General features: G+C 54.9%; 9 protein-coding genes across 9 annotated transcripts; 4 read left to right on the top strand and 5 right to left on the bottom strand.

Annotated features, from left to right (window-relative positions):
- Positions 1 to 10: 10 nt before the first annotated feature.
- On the bottom strand, positions 11 to 1,007 carry DL89DRAFT_270052 (uncharacterized protein). Its single transcript, XM_040888549.1, has one exon. The coding sequence runs from the start codon at positions 732 to 734 to the stop codon at positions 105 to 107; it is 630 nt and encodes a 209-aa protein (XP_040740517.1). The 5' UTR covers positions 735 to 1,007; the 3' UTR covers positions 11 to 104.
- Positions 935 to 1,478, bottom strand: DL89DRAFT_270051 (uncharacterized protein). The gene is made up of 2 exons (XM_040888548.1): positions 1,374 to 1,478; positions 935 to 1,345 (listed from the first exon to the last, which is right to left on the bottom strand). The coding sequence occupies exon 2, from the start codon at positions 1,244 to 1,246 to the stop codon at positions 1,037 to 1,039; it is 210 nt and encodes a 69-aa protein (XP_040740516.1). The 5' UTR covers positions 1,247 to 1,345; positions 1,374 to 1,478; the 3' UTR covers positions 935 to 1,036.
- On the bottom strand, positions 1,448 to 2,710 carry DL89DRAFT_64579 (uncharacterized protein). Its single transcript, XM_040891930.1, has one exon. The coding sequence runs from the start codon at positions 2,570 to 2,572 to the stop codon at positions 1,490 to 1,492; it is 1,083 nt and encodes a 360-aa protein (XP_040740515.1). The 5' UTR covers positions 2,573 to 2,710; the 3' UTR covers positions 1,448 to 1,489.
- On the top strand, positions 2,711 to 5,281 carry DL89DRAFT_64570 (mRNA cleavage and polyadenylation specificity factor complex endoribonuclease subunit Ysh1). Its single transcript, XM_040891929.1, has one exon. It carries the CDS (start codon positions 2,848 to 2,850, stop codon positions 5,173 to 5,175), a length of 2,328 nt encoding a protein of 775 aa, XP_040740514.1. The 5' UTR covers positions 2,711 to 2,847; the 3' UTR covers positions 5,176 to 5,281.
- A 105-nt stretch (positions 5,282 to 5,386) lies between these two features.
- Positions 5,387 to 6,916, top strand: DL89DRAFT_295397 (uncharacterized protein; the record flags this gene model as incomplete). Its single annotated transcript, XM_040890635.1, has 1 exon — positions 5,387 to 6,916. One exon carries the CDS (start codon positions 5,387 to 5,389, stop codon positions 6,914 to 6,916), a length of 1,530 nt encoding a protein of 509 aa, XP_040740513.1.
- On the bottom strand, positions 6,710 to 7,897 carry DL89DRAFT_270048 (MED7-domain-containing protein). The gene has a single exon (XM_040888547.1). It carries the CDS (start codon positions 7,670 to 7,672, stop codon positions 6,983 to 6,985), a length of 690 nt encoding a protein of 229 aa, XP_040740512.1. The 5' UTR covers positions 7,673 to 7,897; the 3' UTR covers positions 6,710 to 6,982.
- On the bottom strand, positions 7,722 to 10,709 carry DL89DRAFT_306125 (uncharacterized protein). Its single transcript, XM_040890899.1, has 4 exons — positions 10,229 to 10,709; positions 9,629 to 10,152; positions 9,338 to 9,465; positions 7,722 to 9,275 (listed from the first exon to the last, which is right to left on the bottom strand). Exons 1-4 carry the CDS (start codon positions 10,580 to 10,582, stop codon positions 7,828 to 7,830), a joined length of 2,454 nt encoding a protein of 817 aa, XP_040740511.1. The 5' UTR covers positions 10,583 to 10,709; the 3' UTR covers positions 7,722 to 7,827.
- A 2,434-nt stretch (positions 10,710 to 13,143) lies between these two features.
- Positions 13,144 to 13,623, top strand: DL89DRAFT_205772 (RNA-binding domain-containing protein; the record flags this gene model as incomplete). Its single annotated transcript, XM_040884076.1, has 1 exon — positions 13,144 to 13,623. A coding segment is annotated over one exon (480 nt), but the record flags the coding sequence as incomplete, so codon positions are not given.
- A 1,029-nt stretch (positions 13,624 to 14,652) lies between these two features.
- On the top strand, positions 14,653 to 15,365 carry DL89DRAFT_270046 (uncharacterized protein). The gene has a single exon (XM_040888546.1). It carries the CDS (start codon positions 14,667 to 14,669, stop codon positions 15,354 to 15,356), a length of 690 nt encoding a protein of 229 aa, XP_040740509.1. The 5' UTR covers positions 14,653 to 14,666; the 3' UTR covers positions 15,357 to 15,365.
- The last annotated feature ends 197 nt before the right edge of the window (positions 15,366 to 15,562 follow it).

The following is a 15,562-nucleotide window of genomic DNA, read 5'->3' as shown; positions in this document are numbered from 1 at the left end:
ACGCACCTTACAAGGCATAGAAATAGTTGCATTATATATCGCGAAGAAAAAACAAATAACATTATCGAATCACATTCTGCATCATGTGTGTGTCGACGCATGATTCAAAAATCGGCAGCCACAGTCTCATCAATCGACGGTGTACGCTTCTGGCGCCGCGCAAAGAACAGGGCCACTGCGGCAACAAACACCAACCCCCACACGCACACAGCAACAATATCTAGCACCGACTGAATATACAGCAGTCTGCAGACTGTCTTCCCGCGGTCCATATTTGGGTACGGGAACGTCTCGCATTTGTTCTGCAGCGAGAAACCCTGGCCCAGCGGAAACACGAAGTCCTTCACATCGGTCGAATCAGCCTTCTTTCTCCTATAATCCGATTGCCGGTGGTCGTAGGCTTGGAGGACAGCAATGACAATCCACAGGGCGGTCCAGAGAAAGGCGAATGCGGAGACCACGGCCGGGTAGGTGCGACCGCGGCGCCAGCCCTTGCGGTACGGGTCGTTGCCAAAGGGCGCGCGGCGGCTGGCGATCATCAGGAAGAAGGCGATGGCGAGCGAGGTGCCGAGCACGGCCCAACGGTAGTATGTGCGCCAGTCAGTGTAGTATCGGAGGCTGTGGCGGCTGTACTGGATGCGGTAGGTCGCGTAGAATCCGACCTGCACGGCCGAAAGCACTGTCTGCACACCGAGCAGAGCAATGATTATTGGGTAGAGGATGGTGCGAAGCATAGGATGTGAGGCAAAAAAAATTAAAGTGTGCGAGGAAGGAGTAGAAGGCCAAGAGTGGCGCTAACAATGTATAAAGTGAAGGTAAAGTGCAAGAAGAAGGGAAACAAAGAGCTGGCACTATCTTCAGCAAGGCCCCGTTGTGCTGCGTGATCTGCTGCTTCATCCTTTAGACGAAATTCGATTGATTTCTTGTCGCTTCTCATAAACAAAGAAAAAACTAGCCGGTTTGTTTGACCTGGATTTGCATGTGTCGACAGCTCTTGTCCAGTGCAGCTTTCTGGAATTAGAAACAGTTTTGGAGCTTATTTTTGATCAGTGCCCTCTGACTGGATGCCAGCTGCGGGCTTGGCAGGGCATTGCAGTATAGTGGCTGGCGGATTTAGGCATCGTTGGCGTAGTGCGCTCGATGACAGCAGAGGATGATGTGTTGTGCCAGACAGTCGATGGCAGCGATGCACTGATGTCTGTCGGCGAATATGCAAGACGGACAACTTTTCTGGCCAAGCAGCCATGCCCTTTTGCAGATTTTCACAGAAATCTACGCTCTTCTAAAAATAGGACCGCGCTGCGCAGCGGGTAACTCTACAAAGCAGGAAAACGGGAGCAAAAAAGCGGGAGCAAAAAAGCGGGAGCAAAAAAGCCAAATATCCAGACAACATTTTAGTGGTTAAATTAAAACGCACGCCAAAAGCAAAATGAGAGCAAGTAAAACGAGGGGACAAAAAATTTACATGGGGGCTTTACAAAGAAGCCAGTTAGTAGTTCTGCTGGGGCTGCGCCCAGGCAACCTGCTGGACGTTCTTCTTCTGGGTGTGGCTAACCGTGCAGCACAGGAAGAACGAGAAGATCAGGGTCAGCGCCCACAGGCCCAGGCATGCAATGGCCACGGCCGACTCTGCCAGCAACAGCTTGCAGGCAGTGGTGCCGTGGTCAATCGAGGTGAAGGGATACGCGCTGCAGTCGTTCTTGAGCGAGAAGCCGTCGCCCAGCGGGTAGACGAACTTTTGTGCCTGGATCGAGGTCGAGACAATCGACATGACATTGGTCTTGTCATTGTTGCGCACCTGGAATGCCACCACGACCGCCCACAGGGCAGTCAGGACCAGCGAGAAGAAGCCCAGGGCGCGCGGGAACCTGCGGCCGCCGGAGCCAGAGTTCTTCGGTCCGCCGCAGCAGCACGAGCACAGGCTGCCGACCAGAAGGACCAGCGCCACGCCCAAGGACAGGCATTTCACCACCCACTTGAAGTAGTACAGCCAGCCCTTGGTGTAGGTCAGGTCGTTTTGGTCAAAATAGATCTTCTCGGCAGCGTATAGGCCGGTTTCGAATAGCGAAGAGATGACCTGGAGGGCCAGGAGAAAGAACACGAGTGCTAACAGGAATCCGCGCAGCATTGGTGGTGGGTGTGTTTGTTTTTTGTTGGAAGTTTGCTGAAGTAATAACCTAGAAAGAGAAAAGCGAAAAAGCGATGAATAGGAACAGTCAGAAGGACAACCGTCCCCGTTGCGCGTGGTATTTAAGCCAGGAGGGACGTTGCACTCTTGCTCAGGACGATGCGACAATGGCTTTCTTTGTGTGCCACCCCAACCCGGCGACGGCGTTGATTTTGCGATAAAAATAGGCCAGTCATCGTTACGACACTTGCATGGTGCGCTCTGGAGCCGGTTTGTATGTGTGGTGTCTTGGCGGCACGGGATCAACCACCTATCATTGTTTGTGTATAGTGCCAAGGGCAGCAAAAGTAAGCTCCCGTGAGAGATGCGGAGAGATGTGGAGCCAGTGTGAGTTGTCCGGTACCAGGAACATTGCGTGGCGGCCATATTCGATTCGGAAAACATTTGGGGGGCGTCGCTGGGCGCTTCCAGGACTCGCACGGTCTTGGTGTATAAATACTCTGGCAGAATTCCACGCCAAGAGCATTGGCGTATGATTTGCAGTTGCCCGCTGGCTTGGCCAAGGGCGTGCTCCGCATGAGACCAAGGAAGGATTATTATCAGATGATTAAATCAAGGAACGAGCAAGCAGAGCCCAATTCGCAGCACCTTGAATTGGCAGGCACGCTTGTTTTCTCTCAGCACTTTTTGCACCTTCCACATAACAGAGCAATTGAGAAATGGCACAAAAACGCAAGGCGGATATCGTGGTGGCGATTGAGGACGAGGACGACCTTCTGCAGATAACACCGCTGGGCGCGGGTCAGGAGGTGGGGCGGTCGTGCATAGTGCTGCGGTACAAGGGCAAGACGGTGATGCTGGACTGCGGGCTGCACCCGGCGTACGAGGGCGAGAACAGCCTGCCGTTTATAGACGAAGTGGATCCGGCGTCAGTGGACGTGCTCCTGGTGACGCACTTCCACGTAGACCATGCAGCGGCGGTCCCGTACTACATCGAAAAGACGGCGTTCAAGGGCCGGACCTTCATGACGCACCCGACAAAGGCGATATTCAAATGGCTCGTGGCGGACTATGTGCGGGTGACCAACAACGCGTCTTCAGGGGCGCTGTACGACCAGCGGGACATGGACAACGCGTATGGGAAAATCGAGGCCATCGACATCCACCAGCAAATCGACGTGGACGGCATAAAGTTCACGGCATATAATGCCGGACACGTATTGGGAGCGGCCATGTATGTGATTGAGATAGCCGGCGTCAAGGTCCTGTATACAGGAGATTACTCGCGCGAGGAGGACCGGCATCTGATGGCGGCGGAGAACCCGCATGTGCCGGTAGACGTGCTGATTACCGAATCGACATATGGCGTGCAGAGCCATGAGCCGCGGGTAGAGCGCGAGGCCCGGTTCACCAGCGCGGTACGCGACATTGTGAAGCGCGGCGGGCGGTGCCTGATGCCGGTGTTTGCGCTAGGTCGCACGCAGGAGCTGCTACTGATTCTGGAGGAGTACTGGCAGCGGCATGCGCGCGAGCTCGAGGGCATCCCAATCTACTTTGCATCGCCACTGGCCAGCCGCTGCATGACATTCTACGAAACATATCTTTTGATGATGAACCAGCGGATCCAGACGCAGGCGCGCGAGACCGGCAGCAACCCGTTCAAGTTCAAGCACATCTCGAACCTCAAGAACCTGGGCGGGTTCGACGACGCCAGCGCATGCGTGATGGTGGCCAGTCCCGGTATGCTGCAGAGCGGGCTGTCACGCGAGCTGTTTGACCGGTGGGCGCCGGACCGCCGCAATGGACTGCTAATCACGGGGTACTCGGTGGAGGGTACGCTGGCACGCACGATTATGAACGAGCCCGACGAGGTCATGACGCTGGCCGGGCAGCGGATCCCGCGCCGCATGTCGGTCAGCTACGTGTCGTTTTCGGCGCACGTAGACTACACGCAGAACAGCTCGTTTGTGGACGAGATCCGGGCGCCGCACGTGATCCTGGTCCATGGCGAGCAGAACGCAATGCTGCGGCTGCGCTCGGCGCTGACCGACAAGTACGCGGGCAGCGACTACGCCATCCACCTGCACACCCCGCGCAACACCGAGACCGTCCAGCTGCATTTCCGCGGCGAGAAAATGGCGCGTGTGATAGGCGCCTTGGCCCGCAAGGTGCCAGGTGACGGCGACCGAGCCGCGGGCATTCTGGTGCAGCGCGATTACAAGTATACGCTGGTGGACGTGGCGGATCTGGCGGACGTCAGCGCCATCGAGCAGGTCGTAGTCGAGCAGCACCAGATTGTGCCGTGCCGGGCCTCGCTGGCGCTGCTGCTGCACCACCTGGAGCGCATGTTTGGGGTGCTCACGCTGACCACAATCAAATCCGAGTCGGACGTCACCACTGTGCTGCGCGCCTACGACTCAGTCAACATCACCCACTCGACGGCCAAGCCGTTTGTCGAGATCGAGTGGGAGGGCAGCGCCATGAGCGACATGGTGGCCGACTCGGTGGTTGCTGTGGTGCTGAATATCGAGTGCAGCCCGGCGTCCGTCAAGATGACGCGGACCAGCTGTGCCCACGCCCACGACGATGGGCTGCGTGTTGATGTGAAGAGCAGCGTGGCCGACCGTCTGGTGCCGTTTATGAAGCATCAGTTTTCGAGCGTGCGCATGGCCGAGGGCCGGAAGATCGAGGTCGAGCTGAATGAGCTCAGGGCAACTGTTGATGCGGAGACCCTGGAGGTCCAGACCGAGAGCGACGTGCTGCGCGCGCGGCTTGCATCGGTCATTGGCAGCGTGAGCAGGACGCTGCGCCCGCTACACCATCACTCGGACCCGCTGCCAGTAGAGCCCGAGCATGATGATGAAAATGAGGTCAAGCCCGAAGACACCAAGGACGACGACGAAGCCAAGAATGAAGCCGATCCAGCGTCTGAGGATGACGTCAAGATAGAGAATGTCAAGATGGAGGACTCTGCGACGCCCAAGAGCGAGCAAGTGGTTGCCGAAACCACGGCTCCATCCGAGGTCGACGACGAGACCGACCTCTAAATTATTCCCTTTTCTCAAAACCAAGCGAGGTGCCCGTAAATATGCATTGGCCAATCAGAACCCCTGAATTCCCGTGCTTTTGCTTGTCGATTTTTTTGTTTTTCTCCTCACAACGCGCTTTTTTACTCTACGCGTACGGATTCCTCTTTTCCAATTTGTGCTCACTTCCATTTTCTTTTATTTTCTGTACAGACAAAAACCCCCTCGGGCTATGCCGCCTCGGAAGATTCCTGACGACGACCTGGCAGTAGCCGCGAAGGCCGGCAAACTGACGCCGCCGCCCAACGCCAAACGCGCAGCCCCGCCCGACACTCCCCTAGGCGTACGCACCGCAGCTGAGCCCGCAAAGCGCGGCCGTGGCCGACCCTCCGGGACCAAAATCCGCTCAAAGGCCGCCGCTCCCGCACCAGCGCGTCCCCGGGGACGGCCCAAGAAGACCACAGAGGAGCCATTAGACGCATCAGAAATGCCTGTAAAGCGCGGGTCAGGACGGCCAAAGAAGAGCGCTGACAACGAGCCTGCACAGCATAAATCGAGTCGCGCAAAGAAGAACCCAGAGGCAGCTCAGCCAGAAACGCCGGTGCGTCGCGGACCAGGCCGACCGAGGAAGAATCAGACGCCAGACGGTTCTGCTATTACGCCGGTGCACAGCCCAGCAGCCAGTGCTGCGTCGCCCCAATCCTCAGTTAGCCGTGGGCCTGGTCGGCCTCGTAAGCACAGCGAACCTCCGCTTGATGATCCGCTGGCGACGCCCGTGCGTCGTGGGCCTGGCCGGCCTCGAAAGCACGCCGATACACCAACTGATCCATTGACGACGCCTGTGCGGAAAGCGGGCCGGGCCAAAAAGCCCCGCAGCCCGACGCCCAGCCCGGCGAGGCGGAAGCGCACGGTCGCAGAGTCGCTGTCGGACGTCGATTCGCGGCCCGCCCAGCATTCCCAGGCCAAGCGCGCGCGCACCGAGCCGCCCGCCAATGACCTAATAGTCGATATTGTTTCGCCAGCGCGGTTCGCCAAGGCCCGCGCTGCCGTGCCCACCCTTGAGCGCATGCGCTCCGCCGACTCCGACGAGACCATGCGGTGGCGCCGGAAATTCGAAGATCTCAGTGCATTGCGTGTCACACAGGCCGAGAAAACCCTGGCCGAGCTGCAAAAGTCTGCCCATAAACAGACCGCCAGCGCTGAGGCCGTAATCAGCACCCTGCGCAAGGACAACGAGGAGCTCAGGCGCCAGATAAAGAAGGACGGCGAGAAGCAGCAAGACTCTGCCGAATTGGAGGCGCGCAAGGCGCTGGAGAAGGACGTCAAGGTGCTGCAGCAGCAGGTCGAAACCCTGTCGCTGGACCTGGTCACCAAGGATGCGCAGATCGAGCAGCTCGAACACCACCAGCGCCTGGCCGAGACCAGCGTCGACTTCAATCTGCGCGACAGCCTGCGCATTCTGCAGATGATCTCCGGCCTGACCATCGAGGAGGTGGTGCCCGAGGACCAGGGCATGTCCTACAAATGCTTGCAGGCCGGCCCCACCCTAACCATTGGCTACGTATTGACGGTTTTCGACGATCTGCCCGACGAATTCCAGTACACGCCGTACGAAGAGACCGCCGAGCTGGACGTGCTGCCAGACTTTTTGCGCGAAACCATGTCGTTTTCCCAGGACTCCGCCAGCCTGTTCTTCTGGCGCGTCTGCGACCACCTCAACCAGATTGCACTGCAGGAGCCTGCGACCAACGGCAACTTATAACAAGCTAGCTCTCGTATTTTGTTTTTTTTTTTTTTGTTTAAATGAAGCCTACATTTCCAAAAGCTCTCACTGGATCTGGCTGATGGCGTCAATCAGATTCCGCAGCCCGCTCATCTCCACGTCCCTCTCCGGCCGCTCCTCCTTCACACCATCCACTTCCGCCTCCACCCCAGCAGCCGCCAGCTCCACGCCCTTCTTCCTCGCCTCTTCCTTCAGCCCCCGGATCTTCTCCTCCAACTCGGCGCACGTCTCCCTGACTCTCTCCGCCGCCTCCCGCCGCCTCTCAATCTGCCCTGCCACCATGACCTTCAGTGTCTCCATTGCCTGGTGCCCGCGGTACTCGTTAATCAGATGGTGCATGTTGACGAAAATGTTGTGCACGCCAGCCGACCGCTCGCCAAACTGCGACGGGTCCTTGATCAAAATATCGACCATTTCGAGGAACTCAAACAACACGCTATGGTTCAGTTTGCGCAGCTCCACCACCCGGTCAATCGCGCCCTCCGGGTACAGCTGCGTAGCTGATTGCTCGCTGAGCGTCGGCAGCTGCTCGTGCACTTTATATGTGCGACCAAACATCGAGTAGTCGCCGCTTGTGAGTGGCGGCGGCGGGTCAAGATAGGCGTTGTCGGACGGGTTGGCGAGATTTGCGTCGGTGAAGTGCTGGTAGTAGTCGGGTGGCGCCGGGAACGCTGCATCGAGCTGTTGCTGCCCAGTTTGCTGCTGCTGTTGCTGCTGCGACTGTGATGTAGCCATTATGTGGTAGTTTTTTGTTAATAGGGGATCTAACGTCTACAGGGGTGTGGTGGATCTAGGAAACGCAACGTTCTGAAAAAGTTTTTATTTTTACACATCGTGTTGTTATGGCCCTTTATCACAATACCCAGATGTTGCATGTCAAGTTCATAGATTCATCTTTGATCCGAATATGACTCCAGAAGTGTGTTCCAGAGCTTGGATACACAGAGCTCTTCATAAAATCCAGCCCTCTCAGGTGCCGGATTTTGGAATTTGCCGCTCAGCGAGCCACAGATTTGGGCGACCCGCTCCAGCGACAGCTCTTTGTGCAGCAGCGCTACAGCAAACGACCAAGCTACACGCCAGCAGTCATCTAATGGGAGTCTCAATCGGCTCTCGTTACTCCACACACGCGCAAAAATGCCGGAAATATCGCCTTCGCCAACTTGCATGCCTCGCTTAATCAGCAAATATTGCTGGTGCCTCTGCGTGACCCAACTTTTCGACTCCTCGCTGCTAACCAATGCCCCGGCAACCGCCTGCTCGCACGGCCGAATAAACATCAGGTAATGCAACAGCACATTGGCTATCCGGTGCGGCAGAGCCATCGGTACCTTTTTCTCTAGCCCCATTAGAATCACCAGTGTGTTGTCGCCGGATAACTCACCGGGCGGATAAGTAGATATGTCCTGCACCTGGATACTGGCAAGACCAGTCGTACTTGTAGCAGCGCCGCTTACCATACACAAAGCAACTATCAGGTAGTCTACAAGCTCGCCAACCTCAGACTGCCATGCCATCATCTGTGTGTAGTCCCACGCATAGGGCGTGTCGATTCCACGCTGAGTAAATGCCTGCTGCTCGATCTTGTATGAAAAGAGAAGCTGCGACTGTCTCTCAATTTCGGCTTCGCTACATCCAAGAATAGATGCCAGAGTGCTGCTACCACTGCTGTCCGAACCCACTGCATCGTTGGTGTCAAACCCGAATGCTTGGTCTGAATCAATGCCGCTCAGGATCCGGTTTTGTTTCAACTCGAGGCAATCAAGGATGCAACGGTAGACGCGGGAAATATCTGCAAGGCGAATGTGTTGTGACAGGTAGCACATCTCAGAGTACCCGCTGTCTTGCACCCACCACATACCCTTACATGTGTCATCCCATCTAGCCGCCCACACCAGGACACAAGCAACACCAGATATAACCCCATACGGCGTCTGTCGTCCGGGCTGTAGATAATAGTGGAACAGGTTAAGGAGCCCTTGCGAATCCGGGTAGTCAAGGTCGCCAACTACAGACTGGTGCACTAAATGAAGTGCAATATGCGTCCAGAGTATTGTCGCCTGTACACTATCGGCAATGAACGGCTGCTCTAGGAGATTGCCTTCCTTCCACAAAAATAAACCCAGGACCCTGTACACAAAGTGGTCTGCCCACGACTCACTGTACTCTGGTAGCGCGTACATCCACAACGCAGCATTAAGATCCTTGAATAGCGACCACATCTCATTCCAATGTTGAATATCGGCCATACCTGAGCCTGTGCCATGCTCAAGGGACTGCTTTAATGCGGATGCTGCGTTGACTTGCTCCTCTGTCATACCTAGCATCCACCGGTATGCTGGATTCCCACATGAAACAAGTATAATGGTGTACATCTGCACGCCAACGGAAGCAGCTCACTTCTACTAGAATCAGACATATGCGAGTCCTTGAGACCAGCCAACAAGACCCCAGCGTCGTCTCTGGCAGCTGGTACATAATCCATACGTACCCTGTCAACTGCACGCATGAGGAGCTCCTTGAGTAGACTCTACCAAGTATCCTCACTATTGCACATTCGCGCTGCCAGTTCCATAAACATCGAATTCCGAGCAATACTGCTCCAGCCCAGGAGATCAGTACCAAGTCTTCTTCCCAGCCCTGCTGGTGGCGATGGCAGGAGAATAGCACCTTGCGGTTCAATAAGCTCACCAATCGCAATATCTGTACCGATTGTCTATGTTTTCAGCCATTGCCGATGCGTCGCTGATCTCGAGTATCGTGCAAAAATGTGACGCTGTGAACGGCTGCTGCGCAAGGACCTTGATAAAAGCTCGAGAACGTGCGGGTCCCTTATGGAACTTTGCGAAATGGCTGCTGTATGCAGACTCGGTCTTGCCAATAAACCCGCAGACAGAGCACTTGTATGCTGGAAACGCTGGCAGAATTGGAATCCGCGCAAATACCTTGCCCCTTAGTGACCCAAGCCATTTCTGAGCAGTGATCTTGTCGCCTATCAGGCACCCAACTGTCTTTAGGTAGCTGCATGCTGCCTGGATGCTCTCAACAGTGGCTCCTTGTTTGCGTTCAGATGTAGTCTGCTGTGCGCACATCGTGATGTGATCTCGAAGCCTTCTATTGACTGTTGCTGCCCGACACATGCGGCAAATAAGCAGCCCAGTGGGGCGATGGATAACAAATCCGACGTTGTCCAATGCTGGGCCAGTTTGCAAAGCCTATCCCTGCGTAATGCAATTAGTAATTACAGTCACCATATTTCCACCTGGTGTATTCATAATACATCCTACTTACCGCTTCTTCGTCGTATTGGATCGCCACCGGGGTTTGCAACTCGAAATCACGAGACTCATCGATCACCAGGTCCTCCAACTCTACATTGCCCGTCTGCTTTGCAAGAATCGCTCTGGCTTCGGCGATGCATTCCGGGCATGCTTTTGCGTGGTGATACCTGAGATTGGTCGCTGTATGCAACTTTCCACATCGGCAATGCGCTCGTTTATCGTCGACTTTAGGGAACTCAAGTGTCACCTGGCCCAGGATCTTTGCGAACACCACGTTTCGGTGAACTTCGCGATGAAACCACCGCTGTACAGGTGATGTAAATACTTCATCACACTTGGGGCAACCATACGTAGAACTCGCCATAATTACTATGAGAAGGACAATAAAACTGGGAGTGGTGAGGAAGTAGAAGGCAAACGATAAGGGAAGACGAGCAGTTTACGCTGTACCCAAGGCTTTCATGCCGGTTTGTTCTCTGATTTTTTTCTTATTTGGGGGTTGTGCCTGATAAGTAGCTGACTTTGTCTGCTGGACTCGACTTGTCAGGATGTGCAATAACTACACCCGCTCGCTATGGTTAGCATCACCTGGATCTTATCACTGCTCAGTTGGCAATTGAATTCGGCAGCTTTGGAAAATGGACTGAGTCAAGCTAGAACATCTGAATACCGAAGATGTGGTGGTGTTCCAGATGGGGCAACTCTGCATGCGATGCACGCTGACTGATTGCTTGTTGCAGTGGGTCAGCAGCCCGACCATTAAAGATACAATCGAATCTGACACGGACGGTTACCTGCTTAACAAAGCGCAGAACGCTTTCCTCGGCCGCCAGTTCAATGATTAGTATTTGGAGGCAGATTGCACAAAGGTCTCATTTCAGGCCAAGGAATATACTTGCATGCTTGTAGAATTCCTTAGCGGCTACGTTCCTTCAGGTCTGGGGCACCTGTAGAAGGGACAGAAGTGATGGGCATTTCGCATACCCTAGACTGCTGACAATCATGTAGCGAGGAGGAGATTTGGCCAAGATTTGCAGGAGACAAGATATGATCCGCGTAATAACTAACTCGGGCAGGCATTGTGCAGCTGCGAGTCTGTTCATGTTTAAGGGCTTGTGTGTAAGCTGAGCCTGAAGAGTACAAATACCATGTCGCTTTCTGGCCGCAAAGATGCTGTCAATTGAACATCTTTGAGGTTCAGTGGGCAGTGCTATGGCCAGCACTCGAACCGGTTGAGACACTACTATATTGCGGCTATGTGCCTGCTACAATTGTTCCAAGTATCTGGCATGCTCGCTGCCTGGTATGTGGCATCATTAGCCTTTATTATTACCATGCTTGCAGCCTCCAACTCATAAATGAAGCAGTACCGTATTAGTCCGCTCATCTTGTCCACTATTGCTCAGACGATGCGCTTACTGATACTCAGCAGCCATAGAATCCGAACCATGGCATGGACAGTGGTTCTGAAGCCCAGTGTGCCAAGCTCCGCAAGCCGCAATCGGTCGCATCTGCGCTCGCCGATCGTGATTGGATGTGCTGTTGGCCAGCTCCGTTGTGCCACTTTTTCTTGCGAGCCTGAAACACTCTGCCTCCTGATTTTTCTTCTCTAGCCATTTCTCTGTACTCTTTTTTATTCTACCAGCGCCCATTCGACAATCTCTGCTTGTCGTTCTCAATTATCTTCTTTCCTGCTCGCTTTAAGGTACTTGTCGCCCGGTGTTCTGTCCTTATTCTTTCAAGACAGCGCAATGTGTGGTCTTTGAGTCCAAGCGAGCCGCTGTTCACGCTTGTGAAAGCCTGGGTATCTTTGTCCTGTCGCTTTATTTTGCCCTGCGCGCACGCGTTTTCACTCGTTTCGTGGCTGGTGGACGATGCGTTCTCCTGTCTGGAGATAGCCCCTTCCCTCTGGGTCGGTCGGAAACAGCGGTGGTGGCCGTGCTTTGAGGCGGGGGCTGGCGGGCACACGTGCGAGCGTAACTGGCAGCAAATGGCGAAGAATGAAAGCGTGGGCGGTGTGGCTGCTCTTGAGAGCGCTAGCGCTTTTCTTTGCTCTGCTGGCCGCAGTTCGCCGGTTACGCAAACAAACTCCTGGCGCGGATCAGCTGCAGAGGGGCGCGATTGGGGCGAAGGGGATGCGGACGCCAGTGGAGGCTCTGAAGCGTAGTTGCAGCGAGAATGTGCCTAGTGGCGAGCTACTTGGTAGAGCCTACGCAGGCCCTCGGCTTGACCCTGTCCCCTGCTCTACGTAGCAGCACTGAGCGTTTTGGCTCGGCCCCTTTGGCTGGTTTCGCAGAGTGGATCGCGGACTGGAGCTTGTCTCGCTTTCGCCTGCTGAGCAAACCAGGGCCAACAGGAGCATCCCCCGTTCATCGCCCCCTTCAGTCTGCTGCCGACTAGGCACCTCTGGCTCATTCGCGTGTTTACTCGGAGCCACCGTGCCCAACTGTCGTTCGCAAGTGCTTATTTCGAAAGGACCGCTCGTGTTTTGCAATTATTGTCGGATTTCTTCCTCTATCTCCAGCTCTCTCGCGTTGCTCACGCTAACACATGCTTCTAACCACTGTCATCTTACTCCCTCGCTCTTTTCGCTGAATTATTTCTCCCACTCACACATGCATCGGATTCTGCCTCGTGTGGAACATAGACCGTCTATCAACACGTCAGACCATGTCCGCCAACCTCGACAAGTCGCTCGATGAGATCATCTCGGAGACCCCCCGCCGCAACGGCGGTGGACGTCGCAGCAACAACAGCAGCGGCCATCAGTCGAACCGCAGCTCGCCCTACGCCCGCCGCGACGGCGGAGTCCAGAAGCGCGGACAGAAGCAGCAGCAGCAGCAACAAACACTGGCGGCGCAGACAATGATGATGAACCAGGCTGCATTCCTCGCTGCCAACACCCAGCAGCAGAGCCAGGGCGGCAAGATCCTGGTTGGCAACCTGGACTATGGCGTGACCGAGGCGGACCTGCGCGAGCTGTTCACCCAGGTTGGCCCAGTCAAGCGTGCCACGCTGAATTTTGGCCCCAATGGCCGGTCGAAGGGCAGCGGCGAGGTCATCTTCCGGTCGTCGGCGCACGCGGCCCTGGCAGTCGAGCGCTACCATGGCGTGACGCTCGACGGCCGCACCATGAAGATTGAGGTCGCCTACAACCCGATGGCTGTGCCGATGATGATGCCCACCATGATGCCCGGCGCTGTGATGCAGGGATCGCCGGCTGGCGGCAAGGCGCCGAGGAGCGGTGGCAGAGCCAATGGCGCCGGACGGCAGAAGCAGCAGAACGGTCCTGCAAACGGAGGCAAGGGTCGCCGTGGCGGCCACAAGGGCGGTCGTGGTGGCGACCGCGAGAAGCGCCCGGATGCTACCAAGGAGTCGCTTGACGCCGACCTCGACACCTACATGAAGGAGACCGAGAAGCCCGCTGCTGCCGCCAACTAAACACAAAACACAAATTTTCTCATTTTTTCTCTCGCTATTTTATATTGACATGTCTCTTTTAACCCCCACGACATTCACTTGAATATGCTAAGTATGCAGTCATGTGTTCACACATACTGATGCTCAAGTTCAACATAATCATATTTGTGGTCGCTGTGTATCTAGCCATATATTGATGGTAGATAGAGTTACTATGCCCATCAGTGCAGTTGTTGCGCACCAGAAGCAATGGTCCTTGATGCCATCATGGAGGCTAATGTATAGGGCCTCATCACAAGCGCCAGCGAGGGTCACTCGTCAGCGTCTCCGAAAATCAGCTTCATCATCGTGCTCAGCACGTGGGGCTTTTGTTCAGATTCCCTAGATGAATACAGCTTGTGCAAGATGCCATTGAACAGCGTATATCAATATCTGTTGATACACCAACTTCAGAGGCTGGTCTACTTGTACAATGAAGGTAGGAGTGTACATAGTACATCTCAACCGAATCATTTTTCTGGCACAGCAGCTATTTTTGCATCGCCGGTAAGGCATGTTCGCCAGCCTCTCCTGCACCTGGGCCGTTTCATCTAAACACCGTGCAAAGACTATAAAGAGCGACAGACATCTCGCCCGAAGACCAGCCCTTCATTTCTCAGCGTTCAGCACAAACAGCAAACTTTCCTCCCACTGTCTACTCGTTCTTTTTGTGCAGGTACTCGTCATTGAAAATGGTGGTGTTTCCCCAGATGTATTCTCTTCCCCCTCCCCTCTTCACGTCGATGACCGTCTCGACATTGCCGATGACGTTGACGACATTGTCCATGTCAGCCCTCCTCAGCCGCCAGCCCTGGTTGCGCCTGTCCATTCTGGCCACGCCAACCGCTTCCTTGAGCTCCTGCAAGAAATGAGGGCCTCATTCGACGGTGCCTGCAAGACCGAGCTGGGTCTCGCACAAGGCGAGCTGGTCAGTAAACTCATTTCAGTGCAAATGATAACGCCGCTAACGCCGGAAGAACATCAACCGCATGCAGGAGCAGATATCTCAGCATCATTTGGCTATTGCCTCAGTAGCTGCGCTGACTGAGAAAGTTGTTCCATACCTCGACGAGGCTATCGCCCTGTACACGTCGGTTTTGAACGGTGAGTATCCGGTTGAGAAGGACGGGTCACAGGCCCAAGCTGCCCTATGTGCTTTACCGTACACGAACGTACCAGCTGTGAACACCGTGAAGAGTATCCAGCCTAGTGTAGATTTTGACCTAGTCAAGTTTGCCCACAGCCCGGATGGCTACATCAACGAGTTTATTGCTTCAGGCTTGAAGGACCCTCATGCGGACAACACTGCCAAGCACACGTTTTTGCTTTCACATTCACCTCCTCTGCTCAGGTACTTTTTGTCCAATGAGGTCAATTTTGTTGATAGCTGGGACGGCTTTACGAAAAAGGCTCGTGCTGCATTCAGGCGTGCTGCTGCAATTGACACGATCATCAAAGAAAGGAATGAGGTCGCCGGCTTCGTCGACTGCAACAGCATCTTCAAGCTTCGCAAAATGAAGTATGGAAACGTTTGCTCCGAGGTCAACATCTTTTCGAGCATCTGCACCGTGGCTCAGCAACAAGTGATTGTTGAAGCCCTGGTGAAAGAAGGGATCTTCAACATTACCCAAGGCGGCCTGGCTAGGGCCATGCACTGCTTGCTGACCACTTCCGCCTAACCAAACTCAGTCCTCAGATGTTTTTAAATAAATTGATGTTGCCACACGACCTGTTGTCACGTCCAGCTTTGGTAGAAGCGCGACACTCCCTTGGCATGCGGCATTGTTGGGTATGCTCTAGCCGCATTGACCAAAAACCCGTGTCCTTATCGACTGGTCGATTCCCGGGCTAACTCTCCCGCAAGCCGCGCACCTAATCCCTCCAA

The sequence above is a fragment of the Linderina pennispora genome, assembly GCF_002104995.1.
Source record: "Linderina pennispora strain ATCC 12442 chromosome Unknown DL89scaffold_15, whole genome shotgun sequence".
Classification (NCBI taxonomy): domain Eukaryota; kingdom Fungi; phylum Kickxellomycota; class Kickxellomycetes; order Kickxellales; family Kickxellaceae; genus Linderina; species Linderina pennispora.
This window is presented reverse-complemented; position numbering and strand designations above follow the sequence as displayed.

What these genes read in the sequence shown, in the direction of transcription:
- DL89DRAFT_270052 (XM_040888549.1), bottom strand. Translation starts at nt 734, where the DNA reads ATGCTTCGCACCATCCTCTACCCAATAATCATTGCTCTGCTCGGTGTG.
- DL89DRAFT_270051 (XM_040888548.1), bottom strand. Translation starts at nt 1,246, where the DNA reads ATGGCTGCTTGGCCAGAAAAGTTGTCCGTCTTGCATATTCGCCGACAG.
- DL89DRAFT_64579 (XM_040891930.1), bottom strand. Translation starts at nt 2,572, where the DNA reads ATGTTTTCCGAATCGAATATGGCCGCCACGCAATGTTCCTGGTACCGG.
- DL89DRAFT_64570 (XM_040891929.1), top strand. Translation starts at nt 2,848, where the DNA reads ATGGCACAAAAACGCAAGGCGGATATCGTGGTGGCGATTGAGGACGAG.
- DL89DRAFT_270048 (XM_040888547.1), bottom strand. Translation starts at nt 7,672, where the DNA reads ATGGCTACATCACAGTCGCAGCAGCAACAGCAGCAGCAAACTGGGCAG.
- DL89DRAFT_306125 (XM_040890899.1), bottom strand. Translation starts at nt 10,582, where the DNA reads ATGGCGAGTTCTACGTATGGTTGCCCCAAGTGTGATGAAGTATTTACA. An exon ending in CGGTACAGATATTGCGATTG is followed by an intron (nt 9,466 to 9,628) that starts GTGAGCTTATTG and finishes TACTTGGTAGAG; the next exon opens with TCTACTCAAGGAGCTCCTCA. An exon ending in TATGTCTGATTCTAGTAGAA is followed by an intron (nt 9,276 to 9,337) that starts GTGAGCTGCTTC and finishes GTGGGAATCCAG; the next exon opens with CATACCGGTGGATGCTAGGT.
- DL89DRAFT_270046 (XM_040888546.1), top strand. Translation starts at nt 14,667, where the DNA reads ATGCAGGAGCAGATATCTCAGCATCATTTGGCTATTGCCTCAGTAGCT.